A 16,772-nucleotide genomic window follows, 5' to 3' on the forward strand; every position below is an offset into this window, starting at 1 on the left:
GCTAAAGACTGCCTAACACAAATGGCTGTTGCAGGTGTACCCCAAAATGCATGGCAAGCAAAAACCCTCATCAGTAGTTAAATGTCTGGTGACATTTATTAGCCACTGATATTTCCAGAGAACTGTAGAAACAGAAAGTTTAGGTCCTTTGATATTTTATCTCAGGGCCTCTCAGACTAAGCCTTGAAAAAAGGTTACCAGACAAATGACAAATACCAATTAATTGGCCTGTTTTTGTAGATAACCTTTTCCTTGATTATTTACCACATTCCTAATTCAGGACAGACCAAATGAGCCAATGGATTCCTGCTTGGCATCTTGTGTCCATGTCACTATTGGCCTCTGTGTACCTGCTTTTATGTAGTATCAGGAGCTGTGCAAATGATTGTAGTTGTGCTACCACAAGGGCCCATTCAAGGTTACTTTGCAAATAAATAGTTAATATGTATCTATTAGGAAAGCAATTTTTGGAATCCTTTTCTCAGATTTTCCCTCCTTCCTTCCTCAAAAATGTTTTTTTTTTTTTTTTTTTTTTTTAATGGAATAGGGAGGTTTTCTCTGTATTCAGCCTCTGGTTAGACTTTTGTACTAAAATGGAAAATCATTTTAGGGTATTCTTCTCCAAGGCAGAGGTTGATATATTTAACCTCTGTTTCAAGGGAGTGAGAGGATTGTTTGGAACCCCCCAAGGCATTAAGCTCTCTTTTGCTCTACTGAAGAACTTTGTTCCTTTCCCTTCTCTTCTTTAAATAATTTATGAATAAATTAAAAAATACTGAGCCCAGTACTGACACTTGGGGGGCACCACTAGTGACAGGCTCCAAGCAGACCCTGTGCCACCACTCACACTCTGTTCCCTCTATACAGCAATGAGTTATGGAGAGTGAACTTGGAGCCTGGTAAAGGCTGAAAACAACATTGGTAGGGCTGTCAGTCACAGGCTTTAATTAAAAACAAGCTATTGTTTTTCTTTAATAAACTGGAGAAAAACTCAGCTACATGCTGTGTCTCTCTGAAATAGAATGTGTTCTGTCTGGCACCTTGGCCTGTGTCTTTTATTACCTATTATTTGACCCAATCTCTCTGGCTGTGATTTAATTTTGAACTTGCTGATGCCACAGCTCTCTGGAGAGCAGCAGGTTCATGAATTTCACTGCCAGTCCTGTACAGAGAAGTACTTTCTTCTCAGTGAAACAGAACTATTTCTAGTTCTCATATGTCCCTGACTTCCTTAATTTCAGGGTGGAACAGTGATTCAGTGGTTCTACATTCAGTTTATCTGCTCTTCTGTTAGTTCATAAACCTTTTGTAAAGGCTCCTTAGCTGCCTTCTCTCCAACCAAAGGAGTCTTGGCTTTTCCATCTTCCCTGTGGGGGTGGTGAGGCCCTGGCACAGATTGCCCAGAGAAGCTGTGGCTGCCCCCATCCTGTTCAAGGCCAGGTTGGATGGAGCCCTGAGCAACCTGGTCATGAGGAAGCTGTCCCTGACCATGGCAGGGGATTGAAATGAGATCTTTAAAGTCCCCTCAACCCAAGCCATCTTCTGATCTTTGCTCATATGACCCTAGGACACAGCTGTTCCTTTTTCTTGGCAGTTTTAGGTGCTCTTCCCTGGATTTTCTCTGCACTTGTTGGCATGCTGTGCCTTACACAGGGGTGAGGGAGAGCAGCCCCAGTGCCAGCACGATCAGCAGCTGAACATTCCAGTGTGGGGCACAGAGGGTTTCCTGAGCTGGAACCAGAGGGGAGCAGAGACAACCACCAGGAGCCCTCAGCTCATACCACAACAGCTGAGGAGACTTGGAGGTGGCCAGGAGCCATGGTGGCCAAGCCCCTTATTTATCCTGATGAGGAAATTTTCAATGTTTCCCTTTTCCAGCCAAACATGAGGGAACCCTCACTGTACCAATATGCCACATAAACCTCCTTGACTGTGTCCTGGACTGAAATGTGAAATAGTGAAAATGACTGTGGGTTTATTTTGTTCCCCCAGCTCTGGGTTGGTAGCAGTGGGAAGCTGCAGGGCAAGAGCAAAGGGAAGATCTACGTGGTCAGTGCTGAGAGGAAGAGTGTGGAGAAGGAGCTGGTCGGCCACGCCGACGCGGTGAAGGCGCTGTGCTCGGCAGAGGACAGGTACGTCCTCAGCGGCTCTGGGAAGGAAGAAGGGAAGATTGCCATTTGGAAGGCCGGATAATCACCCTATTCCAAATGTGTCTGCCTCCTCTGGGGAAAGACAAAGACCTGGGACTGTGTTTACTTCAGCATTTTGCATCTACTTCAACCACCTGCCAGTGTTATTATTGTGTATTTATTGGGTTTCCGTGCCTGTGTTGTATAAAATGGAAATCAAAGCAAATCTCGCCTCACACCCTGTCCCGCTCCGGCACATTTGGTAAAGGAACAGAAATGGGAGAAGGCAGGTCACTGTCTTCCCAACTAGGCATGAGGTGGTGTGGAGGGTTGGGGTTACCTGCGTGGGACAGGTCACATTGGAAACATCAGAGCCAGCTCAGGAATTCCATGGGAGCTCTCTCTCAGCAGTGCAATGTTGCTTAAAAAAAAGGATTTAACGATGTCTTTACAGCCTGTAATAGGTGGAAAAGGGCACTGAAAGGAAAAAGACAAGTGCACAGACTTGTCACTGTGATCATCTTTCTGAGCTCAGAGCTGTAGGTGGGCAGTGTCCCTTACCCTTGATGGGATTTCTGGGGCTGTTTTGTTTATAATGAAGGCACAGACAGGCTCTCCCTACAGCACTGAAAGCTCCTCCAGCTGAAACAAGGTATTTCCAATGAATATTTTAGGTTTTTAAATGTATTTTTTTCTTTGAAAACAATGCACAGCACTTGGCATTTGGAACAGTTTGTGAAACTGATTTTTTTAAACTGAAGCATTAATTTATTTAATTCCTGTATATATTATATTTGCTTTTGGAAATATCTCTCAGTCTCCATGCAGACTAACCTCTGCTCCTCCTTCCTTCAGTTCTTGTTCCTGCAATCAGACGAACTGCTGTTATTTTGGGTATTTTAAAGTTCTGCACAGTTCTGAAACCCCTCCTCAATCCCTGGACACGCACCAGGGGCTGCAGCCTGGAGGAGTCTCCAGAGCAGCATTCCCTGATTGGTGCTTGGTCCACAGTGGTTTTTCCACTGGTGACATTTATCTGCAAAGTAAAACAATGCATCTGTGCAGAATAGTTTTATCTGCATCAGTGCAGAGTGGAACACAGTGTCTAAAAGACTGTAAATAGAAGGACAAAATGGGCTGCTACTTTTCTTAATAAATATAAACCAGTGAAGGGCTAAACAGAAGAGTATAAGCAAGTGGAAAATATTATGACTAGAAATTTTATGACTCTGTATAATATTTCTGCCGATAAAATTTTTATCATAGCATGGTAACAAAAATTTTACTTTTTTTAGCTTTTATATCAATTTAAGAATATTAAACACTATATTGATACTCTGACCTCTGTACTTTGTTTGTTTTCCTGTTGATACTCAAGAATGATGATTTTAGCACTGACTTGCTCCTCTCTGTGTGCTGTAATGAATAATTGCCTGGGATTTTCTCTGTGCATGTTCTCCTTTCTGAAACAGCTTCTGCTGTAATGTGTCCACCTTTGAGCCTCATATCTGTGACTTTCAGGTTTTTTCTTTCCTCCCCTGGCTTGCTTAAGCTGCTTGGGGTAAGTGACAAGGATTATTTACTGAATTCAAAGACACACAAGGGCTGTTAATGAACTTTCCCTGACTGCAGAAATGAACCAGCTGTATGAACCTGCTGCCCACCTGTTGCTGTCTTTACTGATTTTCACTCCTGGCATACTTTTTAGACTTGTTTTTGTCTTCTTAGCTGGTTTTTAGGTGCTCACTGACCATCTCAGCTTTGCTCCAGGATTTCAGCTGTGGGAATGGACCTGCAGTCACAGCACTGTGAGGTTCTGTTCAGTTTTCAGTAGAGTTTCAGGTACTTCCTGTGGGCCCCTTGGTGGTGGGAAGGCACCTCTGAGCTCCTCAGAGCTGCTCTTTTCCCCTCTGCCAGCTGAGAGCTTGGCCAGGTGTAGTTGCCTCTGTGAGTCTCTGTCTCCCAGAGAAGGGACAAAGGGAGCAGGAGCTGCCCTGGCAGGAGAAGGGAGGCTGTGAGTGACTGGGCTGAGCACTCCCCATCCCTCTCTGGCCCTATGGCTGCAGGGAAATGTTGCCTGTTTCTTGGGAACCTCAAAGCTAATGTTTGTTCAACTCCTTTTTGCTGCTGTTTTTTTTGTTTGTTTTTTTTTTTTTTTCCTGGTCTCCCAACCTGAAAAACCTGAGAGGAGCAGAGAGACCTGCTAGGAGCCCATGGTGGTCTTCATCCTATGGTCCAGTTTTTGGAGGCACTGTGTAGAGAAGGGAGTTGGACTCAGTGATCCATATAGGTCACTTCCAAATTGAGCTGTTCTGCGATTCTTTGATCAAACCAAGGGGTGGCAGTGTCTGCTTCCAGAAATTACCCCTCTGTGGAGGTGGGAGTCACTTGGAAATTCAGGCTGTTTTGTGCTGGCAGCGATCTCCCCAGTAGGACCATGCAGGGAGGGAGGAAACAGCCTCAGCCTGTGCTCACAGCTGCTGGGGGTTTTAAGGGACCAGGCCCCATTTTCCTTCAGTGCCAGCTGAGTTCTTTTGGAGGCAAATGGAACTAAACTCCATCTTCACCTCCTGATGTGCATTCCTTACCTGTTTGCATTCCTGTCATCTGCCACTGTAACCTGCAGGATTCCTTCTGGCATCTTGCTTCCTTCTCCATGATGAGTTCTCGGGTGTCTTGACACAGGTTCCCTGCTCTTGAAAGCAGTGGGTGACCCTATGCCACCCCAGCTGTCAGGACAGGGACACTGCTACACAAATGAACAGAATGCTACCACCAGCCACCCTTGTCCCCAGGATTTCAGCCACTGTTCTGCTGAAACTCATCTCTAGCCCTGCTGGGTGGCTGCCCCTAGCCCCTTTTTGAGATATGATGGGCTGGGGAACAGTGGAGGGGGGTGAGGCATGGGGAAGAGCAGGGCTGGGGTGAGGTGAGGAAGAGATTAAACAGACAACAGGCCAAGAAGTTTGGCTCCAGCAGTGTCGTGTCAGTCTTTTGTCACCCCGTGTTTCTCTGCACTGGGGTCCACGTGGTTCCTCTAGAGCTGGGGACTACAGGTCGCTCATTCAGGGTTAACACTTTTCTCCAGACTATGTTGTTGTTGGTATCCAGGGAGGCATTTTCCTATCTGCCATGTGAAGAGAGAACTTGTCTTCTTGTACATGTCATGTGCCAAAGTGTGATTCCCACCCAGCCCAGCATGTGTCCCAGCCTTGAACCCAGGTAGAAATATCATCAGAACAGACAAAACCTCTTTGAATTTCATCTGGGCATTCCTTTTAAAGACAATAAAGCATTTTTTGTTCAAAAAGTTTAGGAACACAGGAGCACCAAGGGAAATCGCCCTTCTGAAATCAATGTGGGGATGAGGGAAATGTGATCACAAAGGATGAGTAAAAGGCTGAGGTACGGAATGCCTTCTTTGCCTGGGCCTTCAACAGTCATTGGTTATCCTGAGGACAAGCAGTGCCCTGAGCTGGCACACAGGGACAGGGAGCAGAGCAGACCCCCTGCAATCCTGGAGGAAGTTCGTCAGTGACCTCTGCAGCCACTTGGACACTGCCAAGTCTGGGGGTCTGGCCCAGAATGTCCCAGGGAGGCTGAGGGAGCCCATGGAAGTGCTGGCTAAGCCTCTCATCAATCTATTTTGCCATCACTCTTGGTCAGTCAGGGAAGGCCCAGATGAGTGGAGGTGGCAGCGTGACATCCATGTCGAAGAAGGGCCACAGGGAGGATGTGGGGAGCTGCAGGCCTGTCAGGCTGATCTCAGGGCCCAGCAAGGTTCTGGAGCAGATGATGGTGAGGGGGATGACAGGGCCCAGAGAGGACAGCTGAGGGATCAGTGTCCCTCAGTGAGCATGGGTTTAGAAAAGGCAGGACCTGCCTGCGCAACCTGATGTCCCTTGGGCTGTGGGTGGCTCGCCCCAGTCCTGAGGGGCAAGCAGGGTGTGGAATCTCCCTGGATTTGTGCAAAGCCTTTGATGCCATCTCCCACAGCACAGTCCTGGAAAAGCCGTCAGCCCAGGGCTTGGGCAGGGGCGCTCTTTGCTGGGTTAAGGACTGTCAGGATGGCCACGTGCAGAGAGTGGTGGGGAATGGTGCCGCATCCAGCGGTGTCTGCTCACGAGCTGTGTCCCCTGGGCCCAGTCCTGTTCAGTGTGTGTCCTGCGGGTGTGGGCAAGGGCATGCAGGGTACCCTCAGCAATAACTTAGTGATGACACCAATGTGGGTGGGAGTGTTGATTTTCTGGAGATTAGGACGGCTCTGGAGGCAGATGTAGCAAGGCTGGCTGGGAGGTGTGAGGCCAGCGGGGTGAGGTTCAAGGAGAGCAAGGCCTCGGTGCTGCCCTTGTGTCCCAAGAAGCCCCTGCTGTGGCCCAGGCTGGGGGCAGAGTGGCTGGAAATGTGCCCAGCAGGAAAGGCCTTGGGGTGCTGGCTGAGAGGAGCCAAATGTGAGCCGCTGTTTGCCCAAGTTGGCGAGGAGGTGAGTGGCATCCTGGGCTTCTGTGTCAGCACTAATGTGGCCACCAGGACCAGGCCGCAGCGTGACTGTCACTCTGTGTCAGGCCCTGGGGAGGCCAGACCTGGAGTGCTGTGTGTAGATGTATGGCCCTGTTGAGATGGGATTAGCGAGATATTTCTGTGCGCAAATGAAGGTGCCAAGGAGACCATTTACAGAAGTTAACAATGGGGATTTTATTGAACCAGATAGGTGGGAAGAGAGATAGGGATGGGACAGAGGGGGGCGGGAAGAAAAGAGGGTGAGGAGTGAGGATGTTGTGCGGAAGATTGAGGGTGGGGTGATATGCGGAAGAGCAAGAGTAGGGTGGGGAGGGGAGAGATCAAGCAGAGGTCAGTCCAAGATGCTTGATTCCAGCAGCATCCTCTCGGTCCGTCCTGACCCTGCATGTCTCTGCACTGGGAGTCCCGGAGGTTCCTGTGAAGGTGAAGCCCTTGGGTCATTCATCAGGAGTTAACAGCTTTCTCCCATTTATGTAACAAGTATCCAGGGAGGTGTTTTCCTATTTGCCATGTGAAGAGAGAATGGGCTTGCCTCCATTTACCTGCAAGGCTGAGGCCCAAGTAGAAGTTGTCAGCTCCTAATGCAGCCTTGAGGGAAGGGTGGGGATGGCCCTGGAAAAAGTAGCCGAGGCCTAGAGTAAGCTCCTCTGGGATTCTACCAGGCAGCTGTCATCCTTGCTTAGCCAGCTGTCCCTGACCAGGCTGCCTTGCTGTTGGCTTGGGGGTGAGGGGCTGGGGCCGGCAGCAGGACCTACCTTTAGGAGGTGGTTGCCTTGGGCGCCATCCATCCATTCAGTGCATCAGGTGTTTTACTCTTCCTGGTGCGATTGTCTCCGGGAGCTGCCGCTGCCGCTGCCCCTGGGCGCTGGGCATGCCCAGGGTGAGCCCTGAGGCATCTTTGGTGACCGTCCCAGTGCTGGCCCCGGGCTCACTGCTCCGGCTGCCCGCTGAGGCAGCTGAAGGAGAAAAGGCGGCGCAGAGCCCGCCGGGCCCTCTTGGCCATGGAGCGCCATCGCCGTGGGGCCGGGGGCTGTGGGACGGCTGCGCTGCCAGCGGGGCAGGCAGGAACGCTGCGTGCCAGGGGCTGGGCAGGCACCGGGCACGGCCCTGCCGGCGGCTCATCCCCACAGGGCTTTTCCTGGGGAGGGGCAGCCCGGGCACAGCCAGCCTCCATGCCTGCTGCACCGGCCTCCTCCGCGGCATCGGCAGGCGAGGCGCAAACCCCGAACCCCTTTGGCTCTCCGGGCAGCGCCCTGGGGACAGGCTCGCTGTGCCCCTTGCCGCAGGGATTGCTCTCCTGAGAAGAAGGTGCTGGCTCTTCATCTTCTTCTTCCGGTGGGAGAGACAATGGGCTCTCTAGCTCGCTGTCCTTCTCTACTGCTGCTGCTCTGCCAAGGAGCTTTCCTTCCTGCCAGCTTTCCAGGCTCTCGTGTAGAAGAGCGTCGCAGGAGGGTTCGTGGCCAGAGGCAGAGCGCAGGTGTGCCAGCCGGTCAGGAGGTGCCGTCTCTGTGTCTGTCTCTCCCACTGAGTCTTTGGTCAGGCCCAAAATGCTGCAGAGCCCCTGTGAGCCTGCAGCAAGTTCTGGGGTGACACTTGACACGTCCCTGCGGACACATCCTTCTTTGTCTTGCGGAGGGAGAAACAAGGCACTCTCTGGCTCTCTGTCCCTCTCTCCTGCCACTTCTCTGTCAGGGAGCTCCTCTTGCTCCCAGTTTTCCAAGAGCTCCTTTACGAGAGCATCACTGGACAGCGAGTCCTGAGAGACAGGGCACAGCTCGGCCAACAAATGGTCAAGAGACACAAACTCCGAGTGCTTTGGTGCCTCTCCTGCAGCATCGTTGGTCACACAGAATGCGCTGTGCCTCTCCAAATGGCCTGCAGCAGGCTCCAGGATGGGGCTTGGTGGATCTCTGAGGATACTGCTGGACCTCATGGGGCTTTCTTTCTTGTCCAGTGCGGAGAAGGCGGCTCTAAACATCTCTTCATAGACTTTGTCTTCTGTCTCCTGCAGCTCCTCCCTCATTTTCCGTAGACGACGCATCGTAGCCTCATCATCCTCTGTGCACAGCTGCTTGCGACGCACAGTTTGCTTGGCTGGCCAAGGAATTCCCTGCGGCTCCTGGCGGCCTCTTAGCCCCTTGGAGGTTCTCGAGGCGGTCTTGATGGTCCTGTTTTCCCGCAGATAGGGGCCCAGGCCTGCCAACAGGTCGCTGCAGGTTTTGCCCCCATGTCCTACCTGCACCTTGATGAGCTCCTCTGTCTCAGAGTGCTCCAGGTGCTTCCATGACGGCTGGGTTGCAGTGCAGAGCGGCACACCCCGTGCGGCTGGATGGGGTGTTAGGCCATAGCCCTGCCCTGCTGCAGGCCCATGCCGTTTGTGCAGCAGTGGCTGCCACTGACGGGGATACCCGTGGGCATTCGCCTCCTGCTGCTGCTTCCACATCTTGGGCGTTTTTTGCCAGAAACTGGCCAGAATCACCCAGGGAGCTGCTGCCTCCAGAGTAGCTGCTGCCTCCTCAGAGAGCTGCTCACCTGGGAGTGGCCACTGCAGGGTGAGGTAGCCCCAAGATCTGCAACATGGACCCGTGTCACAATGGTCTCTGGGCACGATGTCACTGCGGGTCACAAAGGCCTGGTGGATATGGCTGCCAATCCCCAGTCCCCGAGGCCTGGCGGTTTCCATGCTGATGCCCCTGGTCACAAAGGCCTTCTATAGGCTGTTGCCCCTTGGTTTGCCTATGCTTGTTCTTCTCTCATTGACCTGAAACTCTTTTGCTCCTGCCTTTTGTGATCCGCTCCTAAATATCCCCAAAGAAGCCCTGTGCTGTGCCAAAGTGTGATTCCCACCCAGCCCAGCATGTGTCCCAGCCTCGAGCCCAGGTAGAAATATCATCAGAATAGACAAAACCTCTTTGAATTTCATCTGGCTACTCCTTTTAAAGAAAATAAAGCATCTTTTTTCAAAAAGTTTAGGAACACAGGACTACCAAGGGAAATCGCCCTTCTTATTCAATGTGGGGATAAAAGGCTGAGGTACGGAATGCCTTCTTTGCCTGGGCCTTCAACAGTCATTGGTTATCCTGAGGACAAGCAGTGCCCTGAGCTGGCACACAGGGACAGGGAGCAGAGCAGACCCCCTGCAATCCTGGAGGAAGTTCGTCAGTGACCTGTGCAGCCACTTGGACGCTTCCAAGTCTGGGGGTCTGGCCCAGAATCTCCCAGGGAGGCTGAGGGAGCCCATGGAAGTGCTGGCTAAGCCTCTCATCAATCTATTTTGCCATCATTCTTGGTCAGTCAGGGAAGGCCCAGATGAGTGGAGGTGGCAGCGTGACATCCATGTCGAACAAGGGCCACAGAGAGGATGTGGGGAGCTGCAGGCCTGTCAGGCTGATCTCAGGGCCCAGCAAGGTTCTGGAGCAGATGATGGTGAGGGGGATGACAGGCCCCAGAGAGGACAGCTGAGGGATCAGTGTCCCTCAGTGAGCGTGGGTTTAGAAAAGGCAGGACGTGCCTGCACAACCTGATGTCCCTTGGGCTGTGGGTGGCTCGCCCCAGTCCTGAGGGGCAAGCAGGGTGTGGAATCTCCCTGGATTTGTGCAAAGCCTTTGATGCCATCTCCCACAGCACAGTCCTGGAAAAGCTGTCAGCCCAGGGCTTGGGCAGGGGCGCTCTTTGCTGGGTTAAGGACTGTCAGGATGGCCACGTGCAGAGAGTGGTGGGGAATGGTGCCGCATCCAGCGGTGTCTGCTCACGAGCTGTGTGCCCTGGGCCCAGTCCTGTTCAGTGTGTGTCCTGCGGGTGTGGGCAAGGGCATGCAGGGTACCCTCAGTAATAACTTAGTGATGACACCAATGTGGGTGGGAGTGTTGATTTTCTGGAGATTAGGACGGCTCTGGAGGCAGATGTAGCAAGGCTGGCTGGGAGGTGTGAGTCCAGCCGGATGAGGTTCAAGGAGAGCAAGGCCTTGGCGCTGCCCTTGTGTCCCAAGAAGCCCCTGCTGTGGCCCAGGCTGGGGGCAGAGTGGCTGGAAATGTGCCCGGTAGGAAAGGCCTTGGGGCGCTGGCTGAGAGTAGCCAAATGTGAGCCGCTGTTTGCCCAAGTTGGCGAGGAGGTGAGTGGCATCCTGGGCTTCTGTGTCAGCACTAATGTGGCCACCAGGACCAGGCCGCAGCGTGACTGTCACTCTGTGTCAGGCCCTGGGGAGGCCAGACCTGGAGTGCTGTGTGTAGATGTATGGCCCTGTTGAGATGGGATTAGCGAGATATTTCTGTGCGCAAATGAAGGTGCCAAGGAGACCATTTACAGGAGTTAACAATGGGGATTTTATTGAACAAGATAGGTGGGGAAGAGAGATAGGGATGGGACAGAGGGGGGCGGGAAGAAAAGAGGGTGAGGAGTGAGGATGTTGTGCGGAAGATTGAGGGTGGGGTGATATGCGGAAGAGCAAGAGTAGGGTAGGGAGGGGAGAGATCAAGCAGAGGTCAGTGCAAGATGCTTGATTCCAGCAGCATCCTCTTGGTCCGTCCTGACCCTGCATGTCTCTGCACTGGGAGTCCTGGAGGTTCCTGTGAAGGTGAAGCCCTTGGGTCATTCATCAGGAGTTAACAGCTTTCTCCCATTTATGTAACAAGTATCCAGGGAGGTGTTTTCCTATTTGCCATGTGAAGAGAGAATGGGCTTGCCTCCATTTACCTGCAAGGCTGAGGCCCAAGTAGAAGTTGTCAGCTCCTAAAGCAGCCTTGAGGGAAGGGTGGGGATGCTCCTGGAAAAAGTAGCCGAGGCCTAGAGTAAGCTCCTCTGGGATTCTACCAGGCAGCTGTCATCCTTGCTTAGCCAGCTGTCCCTGACCAGGCTGCCTTGCTGTTGGCTTGGGGGTGAGGGGCTGGGGCCGGCAGCAGGACCTACCTTTAGGAGGTGGTTGCCTTGGGCGCCATCCATCCATTCAGTGCATCAGGTGTTTTACTCTTCCTGGTGCGACTGTCTCCGGGAGCTGCCGCTGCCCCTGGGAGCTGGGCATGCCCAGGGTGAGCCCTGAGGCATCTTTGGTGAGCGTCCCAGTGCTGGCCCCGGGCTCACTGCTCCAGCTGCCCGCTGAGGCAGCTGAAGGAGAAAAGGCGGCGCAGAGCCCGCCGGGCCCTCTTGGCCATGGAGCGCCATCGCCGTGGGGCCGGGGGCTGCGGGACGGCTGCGCTGCCAGCGGGGCAGGCAGGAACGCTGTGTGCCAGGGGCTGGGCAGGCACCGGGCACGGCCCTGCCGGCGGCTCATCCCCACAGGGCTTTTCCTGGGGAGGGGCAGCCCGGGCACAGCCAGCCTCCATGCCTGCTGCGCCGGCCTCCTCCGTGGCATCGGCAGGCGAGGCGCAAACCCCGAACCCCTTTGGCTCTTCGGGCAGCGCCCTGGGGAGGGGCTCGCTGTGCCCCTTGCCGCAGGGATTGCTCTCCTGAGAAGAAGGTGCTGGCTCTTCGTCTTCTTCTTCCGGTGGGAGAGACAATGGGCTCTCTAGCTCGCTGTCCTTCTCTACTGCTGCTGCTCTGCCAAGGAGCTTTCCTTCCTCCCAGCTTTCCAGGCTCTCGTGTAGAAGAGCGTCGCAGGAGGGTTCGTGGCCAGAGGCAGAGCGCAGGTGTGCCAGCCGGTCAGGAGGTGCCGTCTCTGCGTCTGTCTCTCCCACTGAGTCTTTGGTCAGGCCCGAAATGCTGCAGAGACTCTGTGAGCCTGCAGCAAGTTCTGGGGTGACACTTGACACGTCCCTGCGGACACATCCTTCTTTGTCTTGCGGAGGGAGAAACAAGGCACTCTCTGGCTCTCTGTCCCTCTCTCCTGCCACTTCTCTGTCAGGGAGCTCCTCTTGCTCCCAGTTTTCCAAGAGCTCCTTTACGAGAGCATCACTGGACAGCGAGTCCTGAGAGACAGGGCACAGCTCGGCCAACAAATGGTCAAGAGACACAAACTCCGAGTGCTTTGGTGCCTCTCCTGCAGCATCGTTGGTCACACAGAATGCGCTGTGCCTCTCCAAATGGCCTGCAGCCGGCTCCAGGATGGGGCTTGGTGAATCTCTGAGGATACTGCTGGACCTCATGGGGCTTTCTTTCTTGTCCAGTGCAGAGAAGACGGCTCTAAACATCTCATCATAGACTTTGTCTTCTGTCTCCTGCAGCTCCTCCCTCATTTTACATAGACGACGCATCGTAGCCTCATCATCCTCTGTGCACAGCTGCTTGCGACGCACAGTTTGCTTGGTTGGCCAAGGAATTCCCTGCACCTCCTGGCGGCTTCTTAAGCACTTGGGGGTTCTGGAGGAGGTCTTGATGGTCCTGTTCTCCCGCACATATGGGCCCAGACCTGCCAACAGGTCACTACATGTGTTTTCTCCATGTCCTGCCTGCACCTTGATGAGCTCCTCTGTCTCAGAGTGCTCCAGGTGCTTCCATGACGGCTGGGTTGCAGTGCAGAGCGGCACACCCCGTGCGGCTGGATGGGGTGGCAGGCCATAGCCCTGCCCTGCTGCAGGCCCATGCCGTTTGTGCAGCAGTGGCTGCCACTGACGGGGCCGCCCGTGGGCATTCGCCTCCTGCTGCTTCCACATCTTGGGCGTTTTTTTGCCAGAAACTGGCCAGAATCACCCAGGGAGCTGCTGCGTCTTGAGAAACTGCTGCCTTGAGAGAAGCTGCGGCTTCCTCAGAGAGCTGCTCTCCTGGGAGTGGCCACTGCAGGGTGAGGTAGCCCCAAGATCTGCAACATGGACCCGTGTCACAATGGTCTCTGGGCACGATGTCACTGCGGGTCACAAAGGTCTGGTGGGCATGGCTGCCCATCCCCAGTCCCCGAGGCCTGGCGGTTTCCATGCTGATGTCCCTGGTCACAAAGGCCTTCTATAGGCTGTTGCCCCTTGGTTTGCCTATGCTTGTTCTTCTCTCATTGACCTGAAACTCTCTCGCTCCCGCCTTTTGTGATCCGCTCCTAAATATCCCCAAAGAAGCCCTGTGCTGTGCCAAAGTGTGATTCCCACCCAGCCCAGCATGTGTCCCAGCCTCGAGCACAGGTAGAAATATCATCAGAATAGACAGAACCTCTTTGAATTTCATCTGGCTACTCCTTTTAAAGAAAATAAAGTGTCTTTTTTAAAAAAGTTTAGGAACACAGGACTACCAAGGGAAATCGCCCTTCTTATTCAATGTGGGGATAAAAGGCTGAGGTACGGAATGCCTTCTTTGCCTGGGCCTTCAACAGTCATTGGTTATCCTGAGGACAAGCAGTGCCCTGAGCTGGCACACAGGGACAGGGAGCAGAGCAGACCCCCTGCAATCCTGGAGGAAGTCGTCAGTGACCTGTGCAGCCACTTGGACGCTGCCAAGTCTGGGGGTCTGGCCCAGAATCTCCCAGGGAGGCTGAGGGAGCCCATGGAAGTGCTGGCTAAGCCTCTCATCAATCTATTTTGCCATCACTCTTGGTCAGTCAGGGAAGGCCCAGATGAGTGGAGGTGGCAGCATGACATCCATGTCGAAGAAGGGCCACAGGGAGGATGTGGGGAGCTGCAGGCCTGTCAGGCTGATCTCAGGGCCCAGCAAGGTTCTGGAGCAGATGATGGTGAGGGGGATGACAGGGCCCAGAGAGGACAGCTGAGGGATCAGTGTCCCTCAGTGAGCGTGGGTTTAGAAAAGGCAGGACCTGCCTGTGCAACCTGATGTCCCTTGGGCTGTGGGTGGCTCGCCCCAGTCCTGAGGGGCAAGCAGGGTGTGGAATCTCCCTGGATTTGTGCAAAGCCTTTGATGCCATCTCCCACAGCACAGTCCTGGAAAAGCTGTCAGCCCAGGGCTTGGGCAGGGGCGCTCTTTGCTGGGTTAAGGACTGTCAGGATGGCCACGTGCAGAGAGTGGTGGGGAATGGTGCCGCATCCAGCGGTGTCTGCTCACGAGCTGTGTGCCCCTGGCCCAGTCCTGTTCAGTGTGTGTCCTGCGGGTGTGGGCAAGGGCATGCAGGGTACCCTCAGTAATAACTTAGTGATGACACCAATGTGGGTGGGAGTGTTGATTTTCTGGAGATTAGGACGGCTCTGGAGGCAGATGTAGCAAGGCTGGCTGGGAGGTGTGAGGCCAGCGGGGTGAGGTTCAAGGAGAGCAAGGCCTTGGCGCTGCCCTTGTGTCCCAAGAAGCCCCTGCTGTGGCCCAGGCTGGGGGCAGAGTGGGTGGAAATGTGCCCGGCAGGAAAGGCCTTGGGGTGCTGGCTGAGAGTAGCCAAATGTGAGCCGCTGTTTGCCCAAGTTGGCGAGGAGGTGAGTGGCATCCTGGGCTTCTGTGTCAGCACTAATGTGGCCACCAGGACCAGGCCGCAGCGTGACTGTCACTCTGTGTCAGGCCCTGGGGAGGCCAGACCTGGAGTGCTGTGTGTAGATGTATGGCCCTGTTGAGATGGGATTAGCGAGATATTTCTGTGCGTAAATGAAGGTGCCAACGAGACCATTTACAGGAGTTAACAATGGGGATTTTATTGAACAAGATAGGTGGGGAAGAGAGATAGGGATGGGACAGAGGGGGGCGGGAAGAAAAGAGGGTGAGGAGTGAGGATGTTGTGCGGAAGACTGAGGGTGGGGTGATATGCGGAAGAGCAAGAGTAGGGTGGGGAGGGGGGAGATCAAGCAGAGGTCAGTCCAAGATGCTTGATTCCAGCAGCATCCTCTTGGTCCGTCCTGACCCTGCATGTCTCTGCACTGGGAGTCCCGGAGGTTCCTGTGAAGGTGAAGCCCTTGGGTCATTCATCAGGAGTTAACAGCTTTCTCCCATTTATGTAACAAGTATCCAGGGAGGTGTTTTCCTATTTGCCATGTGAAGAGAGAATGGGCTTGCCTCCATTTACCTGCAAGGCTGAGGCCCAAGTAGAAGTTGTCAGCTCCTAATGCAGCCTTGAGGGAAGGGTGGGGATGGCCCTGGAAAATGTAGCCGAGGCCTAGAGTAAGCTCCTCTGGGATTCTACCAGGCAGCTGTCATCCTTGCTTAGCCAGCTGTCCCTGACCAGGCTGCCTTGCTGTTGGCTTGGGGGTGAGGGGCTGGGGCCGGCAGCAGGACCTACCTTTAGGAGGTGGTTGCCTTGGGCGCCATCCATCCATTCAGTGCATCAGGTGTTTTACTCTTCCTGGTGCGACTGTCTCCGGGAGCTGCTGCAGCCCCTGGGAGCTGGGCATGCCCAGGGTGAGCCCTGAGGCATCTTTGGTGAGCGTCCCAGTGCTGGCCCCGGGCTCACTGCTCCGGCTGCCCGCTGAGGCAGCTGAAGGAGAAAAGGCGGCGCAGAGCCCGCCGGGCCCTCTTGGCCATGGAGCGCCATCGCCGTGGGGCCGGGGGCTGCGGGACGGCTGCGCTGCCAGCGGGCCAGGCTGGAACGCTGCGTGCCAGGGGCTGGGCAGGCACCGGGCACGGCCCTGCCAGTGGCTCATCCCCACAGGGCTTTTCCTGGGGATTGGCAGCCTGGGCACAGCCAGCCTCCATGCCTGCTGCGCCGGCCTCCTCCGCGGCATCGGCAGGCGAGGCGCAAACCCCGAACCCCTTTGGCTTTTCAGGCAGCGCCCTGGGGAGAGGCTTGCTGTGCCCCTTGCCGCAGGGATTGCTCTCCTGAGAAGAAGGTGCTGGCTCTTCATCTTCTTCTTCCGGTGGGAGAGACAATGGGCTCTCTAGCTCGCTGTCCTTCTCTACTGCTGCTGCTCTGCCAAGGAGCTTTCCTTCCTCCCAGCTTTCCAGGCTCTCGTGTAGAAGAGCGTCGCAGGAGGGTTCGTGGCCAGAGGCAGAGCGCAGGTGTGCCAGCCGGTCAGGAGGTGCCGTCTCTGCGTCTGTCTCTCCCACTGAGTCTTTGGTCAGGCCCGAAATGCTGCAGAGACTCTGTGAGCCTGCAGCAAGTTCTGGGGTGACACTTGACACGTCCCTGCGGACACATCCTTCTTTGTCTTGCGGAGGGAGAAACAAGGCACTCTCTGGCTCTCTGTCCCTCTCTCCTGCCACTTCTCTGTCAGGGAGCTCCTCTTGCTCCCAGTTTTCCAAGAGCTCCTTTACGAGAGCATCACTGGACAGCGAGTCCTGAGAGACAGGGCACAGCTCGGCCAACAAATGGTCAAGAGACACAAACTCCGAGTGCTTTGG

At 54.3% G+C, this 16,772-nt stretch overlaps 1 protein-coding gene across 2 annotated transcripts in view; it reads left to right on the forward strand.

Moving 5' to 3' along the window:
- DENND3 (DENN domain containing 3) overlaps positions 1-3,470 on the forward strand; it is a 31,622-nt gene extending 28,152 nt beyond the window's left edge. For both annotated transcript variants that reach the window (XM_012572128.5, XM_072925060.1), the window contains one exon: positions 1,993-3,470. In XM_012572128.5, coding sequence (XP_012427582.5) covers positions 1,993-2,193 — 201 coding nt within the window. In that variant the 3' untranslated portion in view covers positions 2,194-3,470. The remainder of the gene's footprint in view (positions 1-1,992) is intronic.
- Positions 3,471-16,772: the final 13,302 nt, after the last annotated feature.

The sequence above is a fragment of the Taeniopygia guttata genome, chromosome 2 (assembly GCF_048771995.1).
Source record: "Taeniopygia guttata chromosome 2, bTaeGut7.mat, whole genome shotgun sequence".
NCBI lineage: Eukaryota > Metazoa > Chordata > Aves > Passeriformes > Estrildidae > Taeniopygia > Taeniopygia guttata.